The sequence below is a fragment of the Mauremys mutica genome, chromosome 1, assembly GCF_020497125.1.
Source record: "Mauremys mutica isolate MM-2020 ecotype Southern chromosome 1, ASM2049712v1, whole genome shotgun sequence".
Classification (NCBI taxonomy): domain Eukaryota; kingdom Metazoa; phylum Chordata; order Testudines; family Geoemydidae; genus Mauremys; species Mauremys mutica.
In genome coordinates, this window is record NC_059072.1 from 100,771,464 (window position 1) to 100,787,948 (window position 16,485).

The window sequence follows — 16,485 nt, forward strand, 5'->3', positions numbered from 1 at the left end:
CTGCATAAAGCACAGTGTATAAATACTGACATTAATACAAAGCACTGAACACCGAAATTTTCCTTCTTCCCTCTGCTAGGCCACCCATTTATCCTCTTATCTGCTATCTACATCTAGCCCATAAGAATCCTCCCACGGAGAAGCAATGTAGATGAATGGCTAGAGAAGAAACTCAGAGGTCATAGGTTCTCTTCCTGGCTCTGCCACTGCCTCATTGTGTCCTTGCGCAAGTCACTTAGCCAGTCTCTGGGACACACTGGGCTTTACTCCCAATGCTGAGCAGTTACTGTCTTGCACAAGAAATTCCACTGAGTTCTCTTACAGCCACATGCCTGTGGTATAAGTTAGAGCAGTTCCAAGACTGCTCTAACTCATCCAGAGACTGAGAACAGTGTAAACTGGCCCACAGGATCAGGGAGCTGGAATTGGCTATCCAATGCCCTTCCTCCATTACACTCCCCTCCCTAAGCCAACAAGAACTCAGATGCAGGGTCAAATCTGGCCTTGAGTTTTCATTATAAATTTAATATTGACGAGCCCTCTAAAATCCATTAAAAAGGAGTCATGTTAGCTTCATAACTGGTAAGTGAGAAGTGAGGTAGACTGTTCTGCCATATTAGAAGTTAGTCGGGCAAGGTATTGACGCCTTAAAAATAGAGGTGAACACCAAAGTTCAAAATGTCTTATTTTTTCCTCCATTTTTGCCACTCTGTCCTTATAATCAATGCCCTGAGAAAATCAGACACTCATAGTATCTTATCTATCCATTATAAGTTTCATTTTTCTATTGACCACAAGTACTAGAATGATAGAATCTTAGTTGTGCTGTGGCTGTTCTGCTCTGTGGCTTTTAAAGTCTTAGGGCCCAATCTTGCTTCCATCCAAAGTTCAGCTTGATTTGAGTGAGAGCAAGATGTCGGATGACTTGAGCTAGAATTCAATTTAAAATACTGTACATTAACAGTAGGGCTTCTGGTTTTCAGTTTTAACTGATAATACCAATAAAACACTACTGACAAAAAAATGAAATCAGTGCCTATTCAATAAACACTGGAAAAACTCTGGAAATGGTTATTTATATCTAAGGGCTTGTCTACATGGAACAGGAATGCAGACTACGGCGGTGATTTCTAATGCACTTTAACGCAGTGTTTTTCCAAGTTTAGGTCATAACTGTGTCGCGGCATGTAAGGCACTGGGTCGCCTTGCTCAGCAGACTGGGACCTAGCAGCTCTGGTCGGCAACCCCAGCCCAGAGCCCTGCCCCAGCCCTGAACCCCCCGCCAAACTCAGAGCCTGTCCTGCACCTCAAACTCCTCAGCCCCAGCCCAGAGCCCTGACCCTTTCCTGCACCCCAACCCCCTTCCCTAGCCCAGAGCTCCCTCCCATACTCTGAACCTCTCATTCCTGGCCCCAACCCGCAGCCCTCACCCCTGCAGCCCAACCCTCTGCCCCAGCCCTGAGCCCCTCCCACACCCCAAACCCCTCATCCCCAGCTCTGCTGGGTCACGGGCATCAACAATTTTCTTCAACTGGGTCCCCAGAAAAAAAGTTTGAAAACCACTGTTCTAATGTGTTGTGCATTAATTGGTCCATGTAAACCCTTAGATTCCATAGTGTGCGTTAATGCAGTGCTGTTTGAAACAGAACTACATTAACGTGCACTAGGGAACATTAGTAAATCTCTTCATACAAAGAGAAAGCCCCTTAGTGCCCTGATTTTTGGACATCTACATAAAATTGCCAAATATAAAATAATGAATCAAAAATTTCTAAAAATAAATCCTGAAAAACAGAAGCCCTAATTAACAGGAACAATGGGGCTGTGCTCTAAGATAGATCCCTCTGCTAATGTGGGCCTGGACTTGAGACTCTAATGCACACAATCTTATTCCAATTGCCCATCATTTCTAAAACTGATTTATTAACTTGAAATAAAAACTTCTGTTCCCCTTTGAGAAAACCTAAATTCTTTTTTAATTACATCCATTAGAGTAAAAATATACAATTAATGTGTAGAGGCATATGCAGGTCGTTAAATAATGAGTGGGAAATATCTTTAAGTAGATGGGAATTTCCTTCTGGGAACTTCTCAACCTGCATAAGAGTTAAACAATTTATCCATAACAGAAAGAAAAAGTGGTCATCTTTTAACAGAAAGATAATCCTTAGTTAATCAAACCCAATGAATACGTGAAAAAGGCAGAAACTACTCTTCAAAAGTTCTGTTTCTCCAAAGGACAAACTAGATAAATTAACTTTTTAAGAAATCTCTAAATAGCAGAGCAAGGGTATTACAGAAGCAAGGTAACTCAAGAAGTGGCATTGACAAAGGGATGATAAATTCTACACCAGAATTAATAAGAAATCTCATCTGGGTCACCTATCTGAGGGCCTGACCCAAACCCTTGAAGTTAATAGGAAAACTCTAATTTAGGATCAGGACCTGAATGAATGGGCTGAGATGAAGAGCCAAAATTTAGCCCTTGCAGCTTAATTTCCAGGTGGAGAACATCTGGAAACAGAGCATTTTATGGCCTTCACTCAGCAAAGCACTTCAGCACATGCTTAGGTTTAAGCACATGCTTAAATATGTCCCACTGAAGTAAACATAAAGTAAACTTAAGCACATGCTGAAGTACTTTGCTGAATTGAGGCCTATGAGCTGGAAGGTCAGGACCAGATATTTGTCAGGGACACTGGGATGGGTGCCAGAGCAGGAGCGGTCTGCAACTGTGATGAGAAACCAGACATACACTTTGCAGGGGAAAAAAATAGAAAGATTGTTCTGGCTATGGTTGGACTAGGAAAAGTAGAGGAGACAGCAACTAAGACCTTGATCTTGAAAATGACTTCACATGGATAGACTCCTGTGTCCATGTGGAGCCACGCTGAAGTCAATGGGATCTTGCAACTCAGGTACATTAGTGAAATGAAGAACAGTGAACTTGTAAGATATGACAAATCCTGCATATCTCTGCATGAAAATTAACTCATTACCTTAGCAGAGAGACTGCACGCTGTGTTACTGAAGATCATAACAGTGTTTTTATCTATGTAGGCCTGTATTTTAAACTGCAGGTCTGCATCTTTATTTTTGCAGGAAGCTGTAATGGCTTGTCCATTGTTTGCATTCTGAGCTTCATGGTGATAATCTTCTGTTGCTATAAGAAATTAAAACAAAGTGGAGTAACCAAAAACCAGATTGTAAAATGGTTTATGATAAAGATGACATGCTGATAAGAGGTTCAGATGAAATTAAAATATTAATGATTTATTTCAAAGGGTTTTTTAAAACAATTCCATATTTTTAGTCAGCTGGTTCCATTGTTCTTTCTCTGTCCCTTCTCACCCACCAGCAGGCAAAGTCTAGGGTATGATTATACTTGGAGTTGGGGGGTTGATTCCCAGCTCATGTAGGCACACTCATGCTAGCTTCCATCAAGCTAGTGTGCTAAAAATAGCAGTGTAGCCACAGTAGCAATGGCAGTGGCAAGTGGCAGTATGGGCTAGCTGCCCTGAGTACCAACCCACCTGAACCCCAGGAGCACACACTTGGCATGGCTAGCCTGTACTGCCACTCACAGCTGCCCATGCTACCGCAGCTACTGTTTTTAGTGTGCTGCCTCAAAGAGAGCTAGCGTGAGTATGTCTACATGAGCTGGGACTCGCACCCCTAACTCCAAGTGTAGACACAGCCTAAGAGCATGAAATCAGTGGTGGATTAATGATTTTGCCGCCCCTAGGCCCTGAAATAATTGTTGCCCCGCCCACCCCTGGCCCCGCCCCGACTCCACCCTTTCCCCACCCCCATTCCAACCCCTTCCCCAAAGTCCTGCCCCAACTCCGCCCCCTCCCTGCCCCTATTGGATCCCTTCCCCAAATCCCCGCCCCAGCCCCACCTCTTCCCCCAGCGCACCGTGTTCCCCCACCCTCCCTTCCCCACGAAACAGCTGTTTCGCGGCGCAAGCACTGGGAGGTAGGGGAGAGAAATAGGACGCGGCGGCATGCTCGCAAAGGAGGCGAGCTGGAGCAGGGGAGCTTCTCCGTGGGTGCTCAAATTTGCCACCCCTTCAGATTTGCCGCCCTAGGCCTAGTCAGCCTAGGCAATAATACACCGCTGAATGAAATGCTGAACTCACTGAAGCCAATGGCAAAACTCCCACTGACTTCAATGAGGCCAGGATTTCATTGCATGACATTTTATGAAAACTCCTTACCATTCACATTTTTTCCCTGGAAATTATAACTGAGACAAGCTTTCAGGATTTGGCTCTGTTCCTGCAATCAGATCCATGCAGGAAGATCCCTGAATCCTTGTAGAATCTAATTACTGGCGTCCACATATTCAGATCTGGAGCCTTCAGCATCATCAGCTGAGCATCAGTGTTCCAAGAGAGACTCAAACCTTTATCATATTCTTTTCCCACATGACTGTGGCACGTTTTCAGTGGAGCATATGGGGATTTAGTCATGAGGCTCTAATTAATGTTAATGGAGATGTTTTACATGAGGGTAAATAGATTATTTGCTAATCTTAAATGTTTCCAGAGCATTCACAATATAAATTACACAAGCCTAATATAGAACAAGGTTGTAGCAATTAATTCAATAGCTCCTAAACTTTAATAATACCCCTCTTAATGACAGAATTTACTACTAATTATTTACTCCAGTATCTGAACATTTCCATCTTCCATTTTATTTTGAAGTAAATAAAAATGGTTAAAATAAACTTAAATATAAAACTACTGTAGTTTTGTAGTATAACAAATGTCATTAATAGGTCTCATAAAAAGCTTTATATGACACATTTAGTTATAACTTATAAGAACCATCCTATAGGAACAACATTAATTCTTAGCACTTAGGCTCTGATTCATCAATTTCAGTAGTAAATACCTTTGTGGCTCTGGAACAGTCTATTTTCAGACTATTTTCATGCAAACATTAACTAATGGTATCATTTGTCCTGTCTCTCCATTACCTCCATAATATATGTTATTTATCCTTGTCATGTCATGTTTGAATTTGGAACCCAATCCCACAAACTAAATGAGATTACTTGTATGTGAAAGAACTGCATACATGACTCAGGGTTTGCAGGATCGGGTCCTAAAATTGTGAACGCCTCATGGTTAGAGCTGCGTCTTTTAATTATTTGTAAAGCACCAGATACATGTATAATGTAATAAAAAATATATTTAATACAGATACAAATAATAGTTAAAATATATTTATATTTTACATTTAACAAAATTCAAAACATTATATAATCTAACATGTCATGATCTTTTGGACATACCCATATCAATTATTGTTTTTTTTATAAAAACTAATGTATTTCTGAACAATGGAAGATCATTTTAACATGACTAATCAGATGCAGCATACTGTAAGTGGCCTAAACAAAGTATGTGATTAGTCTCTGTAAAGTCTCTATTGTCACTTGTTTGAGATGACCTGCATATCTGGGCTTCCTGCTTTGATGCTCATAGTTATTGTGGTCAAAACAAAATTGAGGCAACCACAATAACAACAACTAGCTCTTATGGCAGACATTTAATGGATTAAAAACTGGCTAACTAAGAGCTTTCAAAATGTAATTGTAAATGAGGAATCGTCATCAAGTGGGTGTGTTTCCAATGGGGTCCTGCAGGAATTAGTTCTTCGCTCTGTGGTATTTAACATTCGTATCAGTGACACAGAAGAACACATAAAATTATCACTGAAAAAGTCTGCAGGAAGTGGCAAAAAAAATTGAGGAAGTGGCAAATAATGAAGAGGACAGGTCACCAATTGAGAGCAATCTGGAGTGCTTAGTAAAGTGGGTACAAGCAAACAGTATCTGTTTTAATATGACTAAATGTAAATTAGGGATGTAAGAGTTTAACCGGTAAACTGGTTAGCCGATAAGCTTGATGCTTATCAGTTTCTGTTAATGATTAAACTCCGCCCAGGGTCCCGGATTCCTGGGGTCCCTCCAGGCTGCCAGCTCTGCCATCCGCCATCCCTGCACGGCTGGCATCCCAGCTGCTACCCCATGCCAGGACTCTGCTGCTGCCCAGCATCCTGGCACGCCCGGAGTCCCTCCAGGCTCCCAACCCCCTGCCCACGGTCCCTCCCAGCAGTGGGGATCCCTGGGGGGTGGCAGGGAGTACCATGTAAAATGTGAGGGTGCTGCAGCATCCCCTGCACCGCTAGTTCCCCGGATAAATGTTTAACCGTGTAATCGATAGACTCTGAATCGGTTACATGGTTACTGTTTTTACACATTATTTACATCCCTAATGTAAATATCTAGGGACAAAGGATGTAGGTCATACTTACAGGATGGATTACTATAATCTCGGAAGCAGTGACTCTGAAAAAGATTTGGGAGCTATGGTAGATAATCAACTGAACTTGAGATCCCAGTGTGATGCTGTAGCCAAAAGAGCTAATGCAATCCTGGAATGCAGAAATGGGAATCCTGAGTAGGAGTTGTGAGGTTACTGGTGCAACCACTACTTGAATACTGTGTCCAGTTCTGGTGCCCACAATTCAATAAATTGATTAATTGGAGAGAGTTCAGGGAACAGCCATGAGAATGATTAAAGTATTAGACAACATGCCTTATAGCGATAGACTGTAATCAAGTCACTCAACCTTCTTTTTGTTGAGCTAAATAGATTGAGCTTTTTGAGTCTAAGTATCTACCTGGGGAACAATATTTAATAATGAGTTCTTCAAACTAGCAGAGAAATATATAATACAACCCAACGGCTAGAAGTTGAAGCTAGACAAATTCAGCCTGGAAATAAGGCATAATTTTTTTTAAGAGTGAGAGTAATTAACTACTGGACAAAGGGATGCAGTAGATTCTCCATCACTGACAATTTTTAAATCAAGATTGGATGTTTTTCTAAAAGATCTGCTCTAGGAACTATTTTGGGGAAGTTCTAGGGCCAGACTAGATGATCACAGTGGTCCCTTCTGGCCCTGAAATCTATGAATCTGTTACTCCCTTAACTCTCTGGCAGACATTTATCTACCCTTCATCCTGTTCCCTCCACCCCCATTCTTGACAGCTATCTTGGTCCTATGAAGAAAAATCCTGCAATATTTGTAATCTCTAAATACACTGTTTAGTGGGCAATCTCTCGTGGTGAACTGGTTCTGGTTCATAAGTGCCAGAAATGATCAAACTGGTGTGCGTGAGGGTGAGGTGTGTGAGGGAAAGAGGAGGGTCAGGCTGGGGCAGGGGGTATTCCCTCCACAGCTCTGGGAAGGAGATGTTTTGGTTGGTTGGCCTGCTCCCGCCACCACCACCCCCCCCCACACACACACCCTTTTCATAAAATCACAGAAATATAGGGCTGGAAGGGACCTCAAGAGGTCATCCAGTCCAGTCCCCTGCACTGTAGCAGGAGCAAGTAAACCTAGATCATCTCTGAGTGTTTGTTTGTCCATCTGTTCTTAGAAACCTACAGCAATGGGAATTCCACAACCTCCCTGGGAAGACTGTTCCAGAGCTTAACTGCCTTTATAGTTAGAAAAAACTGTCTAATATCTGACCTAAATCTCTCTTGCTGCAGATTAAGCCAATTACTTCTCCTACCTTCAGTGGAGGTAGAGAACAATTGAGCACTACCCTCTTTATAACAGCCCTTGACATATTTGAACACTGTTATCAGGTCCCCCCTCAATCTTCTTTTCTCAAAACTAAGCTTCCCCAGGTTTGTTTTTTTTAACCTTTCCTCATAGGTCAGCTTTTCTAAACCTTATATCATTTTTGTTGCTTTCTTCTGGCCTCTCTCCGATTTGCCCCCATCTTTCTTAAAATGTGGTGCTCAGTCTTGGACATAGTACTCCAGATAAGACCTCACCAGTGCCAAGTACAGAGGGACAATTATTTCCACATCTTCCACATGGCACTCCTGTTAATACTCCCCAGAATGAAATTAGCCTTTTTTTGCAGTCCTTCTGGCACCCGTGGGTGGTGATGCCCTCCTTATAACTTTTAGCCTAGTGATTATCCTAGTGGCAAGCTAGCACTTGCCTAGGCTATAGGAGAACCCTGTTCAAATCCTTTCTCCTTTTCAGGCAGGGGAGGGAATTGAACCTGGGTCTCCCATATCCCAAGCAACTACTCTCATCACCGGGCTAAAAATTGTGAGGTGGACACCACCATTGGCCAGATTTTGAATGGGACCCAATCTAATCAGTAGCCTCTCAGCACACTTCCAAGATCAGGCCCTGCATGTAAGCTAGGTGCCTATCTTCCCTGTTTGTCAATCCTTCTGTAGCTTAGGCAGGAGACAGGTGTCCAGATGCCTAGAGAGATGCAGCAGTGTGCACGTTCAGAGGCAGAAGTGTAGGTACCAAGGGAACTTGTACCCTGAAAATTTAGGTGTCAAATGAGTTTAGATGCCTACAGAGTTCAATAGTTTTGTGGATCAATAAAGAGCCTAAAACTGGGACTTAGGTATCTAAAAACTTTTGTGAATCTAGCCCCAAGTGCTTAGGAATTCGGTATCATCATCCTCATTTTACAGGTGGGGAAACCAAGGCACAGAGGACTGAATTGACTTGTCCAAGGTCACCCAGCAGAGCTGGGAATAGAATCCTGAGTCCTAGTCCACTGCTCTATCTACTAAACAACACTGCCTCATGCACACCAGTAAAACTATTCCTTCCTGCACCATCTCTATCTATTGTTTACTATCAGGTATGCATTGTAGTGACACAGAACATCACAAGCAAACACAAGGAAGTACTTTGCACAAAAGGAAGAGTACCATCAACCATCATCTAAAGTGAATGTGGTCAAAGGAAACCAAGCTTTCCTAGGCAGTGTCCCAGCATCTCTGAAAGTGTTTTGAGGCTAAGTGTAGAATGAGTCAGCCGTAGAAGAGAATCCAAATCCTAGAGATTTGCAATCTAGAAACTGTCAGGTGTTAGCAGCGTGACAGAGGCAGACCTGACAGTTCTAGACGGGTGGTATATTATAACTTTATTAAATTCAAGACATGACAATATTCAAAATAAAACAAAGTGAATAAAATCCTTTTGTTCAATACTGTACACATGATGCAGAAATATCAGTGCATTTTCTATAGCATGTATTTCACCTTCATTTAGTTTGTACTAAAACATAAAAGTAAGCTTTAAAATAGCTCAAATAGCTCATTTAAACTGTAAACAGCTTGTTCATTTCTATTAGAAGAGCATTATCGTAATGTACCTCCATTAGTGAGCACCTCTTCTCTTGTGCTGATCTATAAAAGGATAAATATGTAGTTGAAGGCAGGTATATCAGTCTTAGAATGATTAAAGTCCTTTTTAATATGACCTGGAAAAGGTTACCTCCGGTTAATTATAAACATCTGAGTCTAATTAAGGACAGCCTGTGACCTTTAGAAATCTCTTCCAGTGAGAGTGAGGGAGAGAGGTGGGGAGGGGAGAGATGAGAAGCAAGCAGCAGAAGGGCTGTGGCAGGGAGGCTTTTCCAAATAAGAGATGTTTTTCTCTATAAGGGAAATGTGTTTATTTCTGTTTGGGGAGGGGGGCCTTGGTTCCCAGCATAGCTGGGCACAGAGTGGGTTAGAGAGGGTGGCTGGCAATTGGTAGCCAGCATATGAAGTGGGAATTAGGAAATGCACTTTTGTTGTTGTTTTTGTTTAAAGAAGCCCTAAGGCTAAACCTCAGGCCTCCTCTGTAAATATTGTAAATAAGCCAATGTGAAGAACTAAACCTCCAGAGTAGGACTGATTTACCCCAGGCTCCCCCAGTGACAGAGGGAGAAATGCTGAGCCCTGACATCACTAAAGAGCTGCGCTGTCACAACAGTTTGCTCCAATTTCTTCATCATCCAACTTACAAAATGCATCTATTCAGAAATGATTTAAAAGTGGTTATGCCAACTGACACATCTGGGTTAAAACAAATGTGAAATAACCTAAACTCTTGAGGAACTTTAACAAGGCTGAACAAAACACACAGGAATAAAAAAAAATGCATACTGAATGAGCATTCGGCTGGCAAGAAAATGTGCTGGCAGTTCATATACTAAGGGATAAGTCCTGCTCTCAGTTACTGAAGTCATTAAGGGTATGCCTACACTACAAGTGCTGCAGCTATGCAACGCTAATGCAGTAGTATAGACACTTGGTACAGCAATGGAAGGGATTTTTCTGTTGCTGTAGAAAATCTGCCCCCTGGAGAGGTGGTAGCCAGGTCAACCTAGTGGTGTCTCCACTGGGGCTTAGATTGGCTCAATTATGTCTCTCAGGGGTGTCGATTTTTCACACCCTTGAGTGACATAGCCAAATCAACCTAAATTTTAGATGCAGACTAGGCCTAAGATTGCACTGATGTAAGCAAGGGCAAAATTGAGCCCAGAGTCTGCAAGCTTGCATCCATCAACAGTAATGCTATGTGAACACAGCTATGAAGCACTGTTTTTGTTATATTTTAAAAGTCCACACATACAATAATATGGCAGAAACGTTTACAGGAAACAGCACAAAGAGAAATAAAATGAGTTTGGGCCCAATTCATCACTGTGTTACTCCAGTTTTATGCTGATGTAATTTCACTGATTTCAGTATAGTTACACTGGCATAAACAAAGAGTAATACAGCAGTGATTTGGGCCCCTTATCTTTATACCATGAAGTTGTGTTGGATTTTGGGGCTCTGCCAGCTATTCTTAGCACAAGAAAATCTGCAACAGTGATTTTTAATAGCAACAATACTTTGCAACTCTACCCACAAAGGGCCGGATACCAAACTCAGTCCAAGATTCCAATTAGAGTTTTTCCATGCACATCAGTGACAAAGAATTGAGTCCCAGGAGCCCAACCCTCAACTCCTACTGAAGTCAATGGAAGTGGAAAGCACTCAGCACCTCACAAATTTGGACTGAGATGTGGAGGTGGGGGAGATAAGGGGAGACAAAACTGGGATGAGGACATGGAGCTGGGGGGGAGGGGGAGATTCTATGAACGATATAGTATGTGATCATGTGTAAGGCTAAGATTTAGTCATGGGTATTTTTAGTAAAAGTCATGGACAGGTCACGGGCAATGAACAAAAATTCACGTCCCCATGACCTGTACTATATACCCCTGACTAAATCTTGGGTGCTCTGGGAGGGTTCCGGGGGCGCAGCTGCTGCTCTGGAAGGGGGGCTCCGGGGCACCTGCTGGTGCTGGGGGGGGCCTCCAGGGCACCTGCTGGGAGGGATTCTGGGGCACCCGCTGGTGCTTGGGGGGGGCCTCCAGGGCACCTGCTGGGAGGGATTCTGGGGCACCCGCTGGTGCTTGGGGGGGGGGGGAGTCTCCCAGGTGCCTGCTGGTGCTCGGGGTAGGAGGGCAGCCTGGGACCAACACCGCTGGCAGAGGGGCAGCCTGGGACCCCTGGTGCTGGTGGGGGGGGGGGGAGGAAGAGCAGCGGCCTGGGACCACCACCGCTAGTGTTCGCACGGGGGGGCAGCAGCCAGGGACTGCCGCTGCTGCTGGGGGGTGGGGAGGGTGCAGCTGGCCCCAGGGCCGCCCCAGCTGCTCGGGCAGCCCTTGAGTCAGCCACACCTGCTGGCTGCAGAAGTCACAGAGGTCCCAGAAAGTCATGGAATCTGTGACTTCCATGACAGACTCGCCGCCTTAATCATGTGTGATGATTTGGGGAATTTTTGTCTGTATAGTTTAGGAATTCTGTTTGAGATTATGAACTCTGTATGTTAAACCCTTATGATTCTCTTTCCTGTATTCATGCCTCAAATGCCTGGGAGATAGGGAGGGGTGCCTGAGTGGCTGTCTCTGAATAGGATGGTAGTTAGACTATAAGCACCTGAACAGATCTTGCCCAAACACAGCAATGAGATCAATGAGATAGAGCCATCCTCCAGCTTGTCTGTAGAGAGCTGGGGATACCAGACACAGCGTCTGTGCCCAGGAAGTACGCTAGAGAGGCCAGAGAGAGAGAGAGAGCGCCTGAAACTGAACTGGGATGCAGGCGAGCGTAAGGAGAAAAGAAAAAAAAAAAAAAAGCACACATGCCCAGCATGTGAAACAGGGCAGTCTGGTGAGCACCTAGAAGGATGAATTTGATCAGGGATGTGACATCATGTAATTAAAGACACTATCACAGTGCATACTCCCAACAAGGCTGAATTAAAGTGGCAACCTTAATTCTAGCATTTCATAACTCTTGAGTGCTTGACTTTGCAACCTTAATGTTCCTTGAATATAGTGCATTTTTATGTAATAGGTTATACGTTTAAAAAGCAAATAAAAACAGAAAACATATATATTATATGGTACAGTAAACCATTTACTGTCTGAAAACTCTACAATACCATGGTATAAAAGCAGGAGTAAAGAGAAGAGCTTCTGCCTCTAAAGAGAAATGTTGTACTAGGAAAATTATAATATACTATAACATTTTGTTCTTAAATAAATTTACCTTTCATGTGATAGTCATAATTTTCCTTGCCAATTTTGCTAATTACTGGCAGCATTTTTTTAATATCTTTCTTGATCTTAACATGAAAGCAATAATTCTGAATTTGTAACATTACTTTGATTTCCATGGCAACAGTCTAGGGGTTTGGGAACAGGAAGGAAATAAAGGACTGCTCCCAGCACTACCACTGCAGCTGTAATCTGTTTTTAGCACACCAGCTTGATCAGCACTAGCATGGGTATGTTTCCTTGAGCTAGGAGTCAAACCCTCAGCTTGAAGTGTAGACATATGCTTAGATTCAGGCTAAAACATTTGAAGTTGTGTTAGCATTGTAACCTAGGTGGGATTGTTTTTGCTTGTCAAGTCTTACCTTAATAGTAACCTGAGAAGTGGGAACATCAGTAGTGTTCCTTTGATTCCCTAATTAGTACTCTGGGAACCCTCTGCTCTGCATGTACAAGCACAGTAGGATGGCTTGACAGCATCATCTTAAGCAGTTTAATAGATTTTGGTTATTTCAGTTAGGACAAAAACTTCCAATGCTAGCTTCTGCCATGCCCTTAATTCTAGAAACTGGCTCAGATTTTGGTATAATTTTTTTTAAATGATACTTAGAGAGATACATCCACAACAGGCATGTCTCTGCATCCATGGTCTAGTACTGTAGAATTTTATCTAAAGCTAGATTGTGCCCTGGACCTATGCAGTCACAGGAGGCAGTAAGGATCCTCCTGGATTGCAGCTCCAAGTGTGAGTGAAGACAGCAGAGACTGCAAGTCCAGTATTCCCCTCTCTCCACCCCATGATAGCAAGGAGAAATCCATAGAGCCGTGGTTCTCAACCCAGGGGTCCGGGGCCTCCAGGGGGGCTGTGAGAAGGTTTGAAAGGGGTCACCAAGCAGGGCCAGCATTAGACTCGCTGCGGCCCAGGGTAGAAAGCCAAAGCCTTACCGTATGGGGCTGAAGCCCAGGGCCCTGAACCCTGTCCCCCGGGGCTGAAGCTAAAGCCTGAGCAATGTAGCTTCGTGGGGGCCCCTGTGACATGAGGCCCCAGGCAGCTGCCCTGGTTGCTACCCCCGTAATGCTGGCCCTGGCTTTTATATGCAGAAAACCAGTTGTTATGGCACACATGGGCCGTGGAGTTTTTATACTATGCTGCGGGGGGGGGGGGGGAGGGCTCAGAAACAAAAAGCTTGAGAACCCCTGGTATAGAGCATGGACCTGCGTTACCCCTCCCAAATCCACCAGCCAGCAGATTACTATTGAACATTTATATTATGGTAGCACGTATGACCACACACAGGTTGCCCCATTGTGCCAGGCATCGTACATCATAAATTACAGTCCTTGACCCAAAGAAAGAGTTTATAACCTAAAAGGTAAGATATAACAGATGGAGGAGACTAACAAGCAGGTCAGGGTGGGGATGGGAGAGACAAGGTAATAAATATACTAGCAGATGTTCAATTCTTCGCCATTCAGTAGCAACGATCACAACTTGCAAGCATAACCTCCAATCTGTGCTGAGTTCGCCAGGACTACAGAGAGAGGTCTTCTTCATCCCCAAAAGGGGTAAAATAAATTATCTACCTTCTGGAGCAAGTGGGGAAGCTAGAGAAGATGGAGGAATTGTGACTATCTGAGCAGCACAGCTTCACTATGCTTCTCATATAGAACCGAGCCTAATGGCTCAATGTAGCCATTAGCATTTTGCTTTGTTTTTAATGTGAGAATTTTCACACTCAGTAAATCTCCTCTCTGCATTGTATTTTTGGGGAAGTTGTGTATAAAACAGATGTAAAGTGGTTTACATTATTTTACAGAACTATAAAGTGTTTTAGTCCTGACAATTCTCCAAGTATCATATATACAAAAATGCTCTATGGCAACAACAAAACAAAAAACAAACAACCCATATCCAACTTTGAGGAACTGAGGGCTGTGTATTAAAAACTTTCCATAGTCCAAAAATATGCAATGTTTTAGAAGTTTCCTACAGCTTTGAATGCTCTATTAAAATGGCTTTTTGTTTACTCTAGATATGCTTAGCTTTTTTTTTTTTTTTTTTTAATTCCCAGGCATTCAGCATTTCAAACCCTTTACATTTTTAAATCACTTTTGACAGTTTTTTAGTGACTGTATTCTTCATGCTAAGTGCCAGGCTGATAGCATTGAAGATGGATGTCCTGACCTTGATTTATCCATAAAACAAATACAAAACAGACAGCTGAAGTGCAAGCTTCTTCACACTGAACTGCTAGTTGCCTCAGTCCCTCCAGTCTAGGTTAGGACTATCTCTAAGGGTGAGAGAACAATTCAGTCTTCATATCACTTCAAAATTTGCCCTCTCTGCTGTGAGTGCTACCAGGGTGCCATTTATGGCGATAAGAATGTCTGTGATATGGACATGTACCCAAGAAATCTTGCACTCAGTGACTAGTGCTACCATGCCAGTAAATACTAAATCACTATATTTTGATGTCCTTATTCATTGGCATAGTCCTCCCTGACTAGCCCCCCGGATTTAAGTTAGTTTATTAAAGGAGTAAAGTACTACTCAACATCATTAATTATTATTAATTACTTGCATTATCAAAGTACCTAGAAATCCCACTCATGGACCAGGTCCCTATTGTGCCAGGTGCTGTACAAAAACAGAACTGACAAGTTATCAGAATCTGGCCATAAATAGATAGGAACTGAATCAACCACATCATCTTTGTTTCACATAAACTAGATCAAGATTTTGATAAGTATAAACAATCACAGAAAACAATTAAAATGTCACAAGTTAAACTTTAGAAACATTATTACTGAAGCCTTGTCTGCAGTCACATGTTTACTTCATTAAACAGATCTACCTTTTACAAAAATACATACACAGGTACCTAAAACGTCCCAGTAGAAGAAGTCCTGAGTCAGAGTTAGAAGAGGGAATTAAAGCAGAAAGATAGCTACAGAGCTCTTGATTTTATGTTGCCTGCCCCCACACAATTTTTAGCTTCAGTTTCTGAGACTTGTGAATTCTTTTACCAGAAAATCGAAGTGTTTCATTGTCAGTTTATGGACTAGAGCTATCAATTAATTAGCATTTGTCAAGCACTTTAAGTAAACAGCTGCAAGTACTATGTATTATTAGGCAGACATGTAGAAAGATGGTCTATATAGATGCAGAGACTCACACCTAATCTATGTACAAGGCCAAAATTTTCCAAAGCAATTATTTTGGGGCACCCCTTAGTTAGGGCATCTTAAAGGGGCTTGATTTCCACGGGGCAGGCACCTGGCACCTTCTGCAAATCAGGCCCCAATCCATGAAGCTGGGCACCCCAAATCGCTAGCCAGTGGCAGGGCTGAACATCTTGGCCGATGCCCACACGAAAGAAAAATCGCAGGACTCCCCGCTTGGCAAGGCAGGCCCCTGGCGGGGAGAGGCGCGAGCAGGTGGGGGAGGCGCTGGGGAGCGGCTGCCACCTGGCACGGGCAGAGCGACGTTTCTGCTGCGGGAGCCAAGCCCCGCTCCCTGCTACCACCTTCCTGCCCGGCTGCTGCCTGGCCCCCGTCCCCGCGAGGGGCTGGTTGCCTACCTGCTCGGCGGGGCTGCTCCCTGCTGGGGCGGGCAGCCTGTTCCGCCGGCAGCACCGCTTTGCCCTTCCTCACCGAGCTCCCCATGGCGCGGCTCTGAGCGCATCCTCCGCCAGCGGCTCCCAGGGCGGGGCAGCGCCCTCTGCCAGCACCAGACAACGACGCCGGGGAAGCGCCGGCTGCAGGGAAGGGAGCTGCGCGCTCTGGCTGGCGGGACCCGCGCGTCCCTCTGCTGCGAGACGAAACTCCGGTTGCGACAGCAGTAGAGCCGCCAATAAACCCAGCCCCAGGTGCCTGCGGCGGATTTCCAGGACGTGGAGCGACCCCTGCCGGCGGACGCGTCACAGCTACTGGGTGATGGACACGATGCCCGGTCGCCTCCTGGCTCCACTGTGTGTTGGGGTGTTTTTTAGGCCAGGCTGATCTCGCCCCTGGAAGGAGAACTGTGGAGGGGGA

General features: G+C 43.9%; 1 protein-coding gene across 1 annotated transcript in view; it reads right to left on the bottom strand.

The window, feature by feature from the left end:
• TXNRD1 (thioredoxin reductase 1) overlaps window positions 1-16,173 on the bottom strand; it is a 59,534-nt gene extending 43,361 nt beyond the window's left edge. The window contains exons 1-2 of the mRNA XM_044987656.1: window positions 16,032-16,173; window positions 3,000-3,163 (exon numbers count right to left, since the gene is read on the bottom strand). Of these exons, the coding sequence (XP_044843591.1) occupies window positions 3,000-3,163; window positions 16,032-16,116 (249 nt within the window). The 5' untranslated portion in view covers window positions 16,117-16,173. The remainder of the gene's footprint in view (window positions 1-2,999; window positions 3,164-16,031) is intronic.
• Window positions 16,174-16,485: the final 312 nt, after the last annotated feature.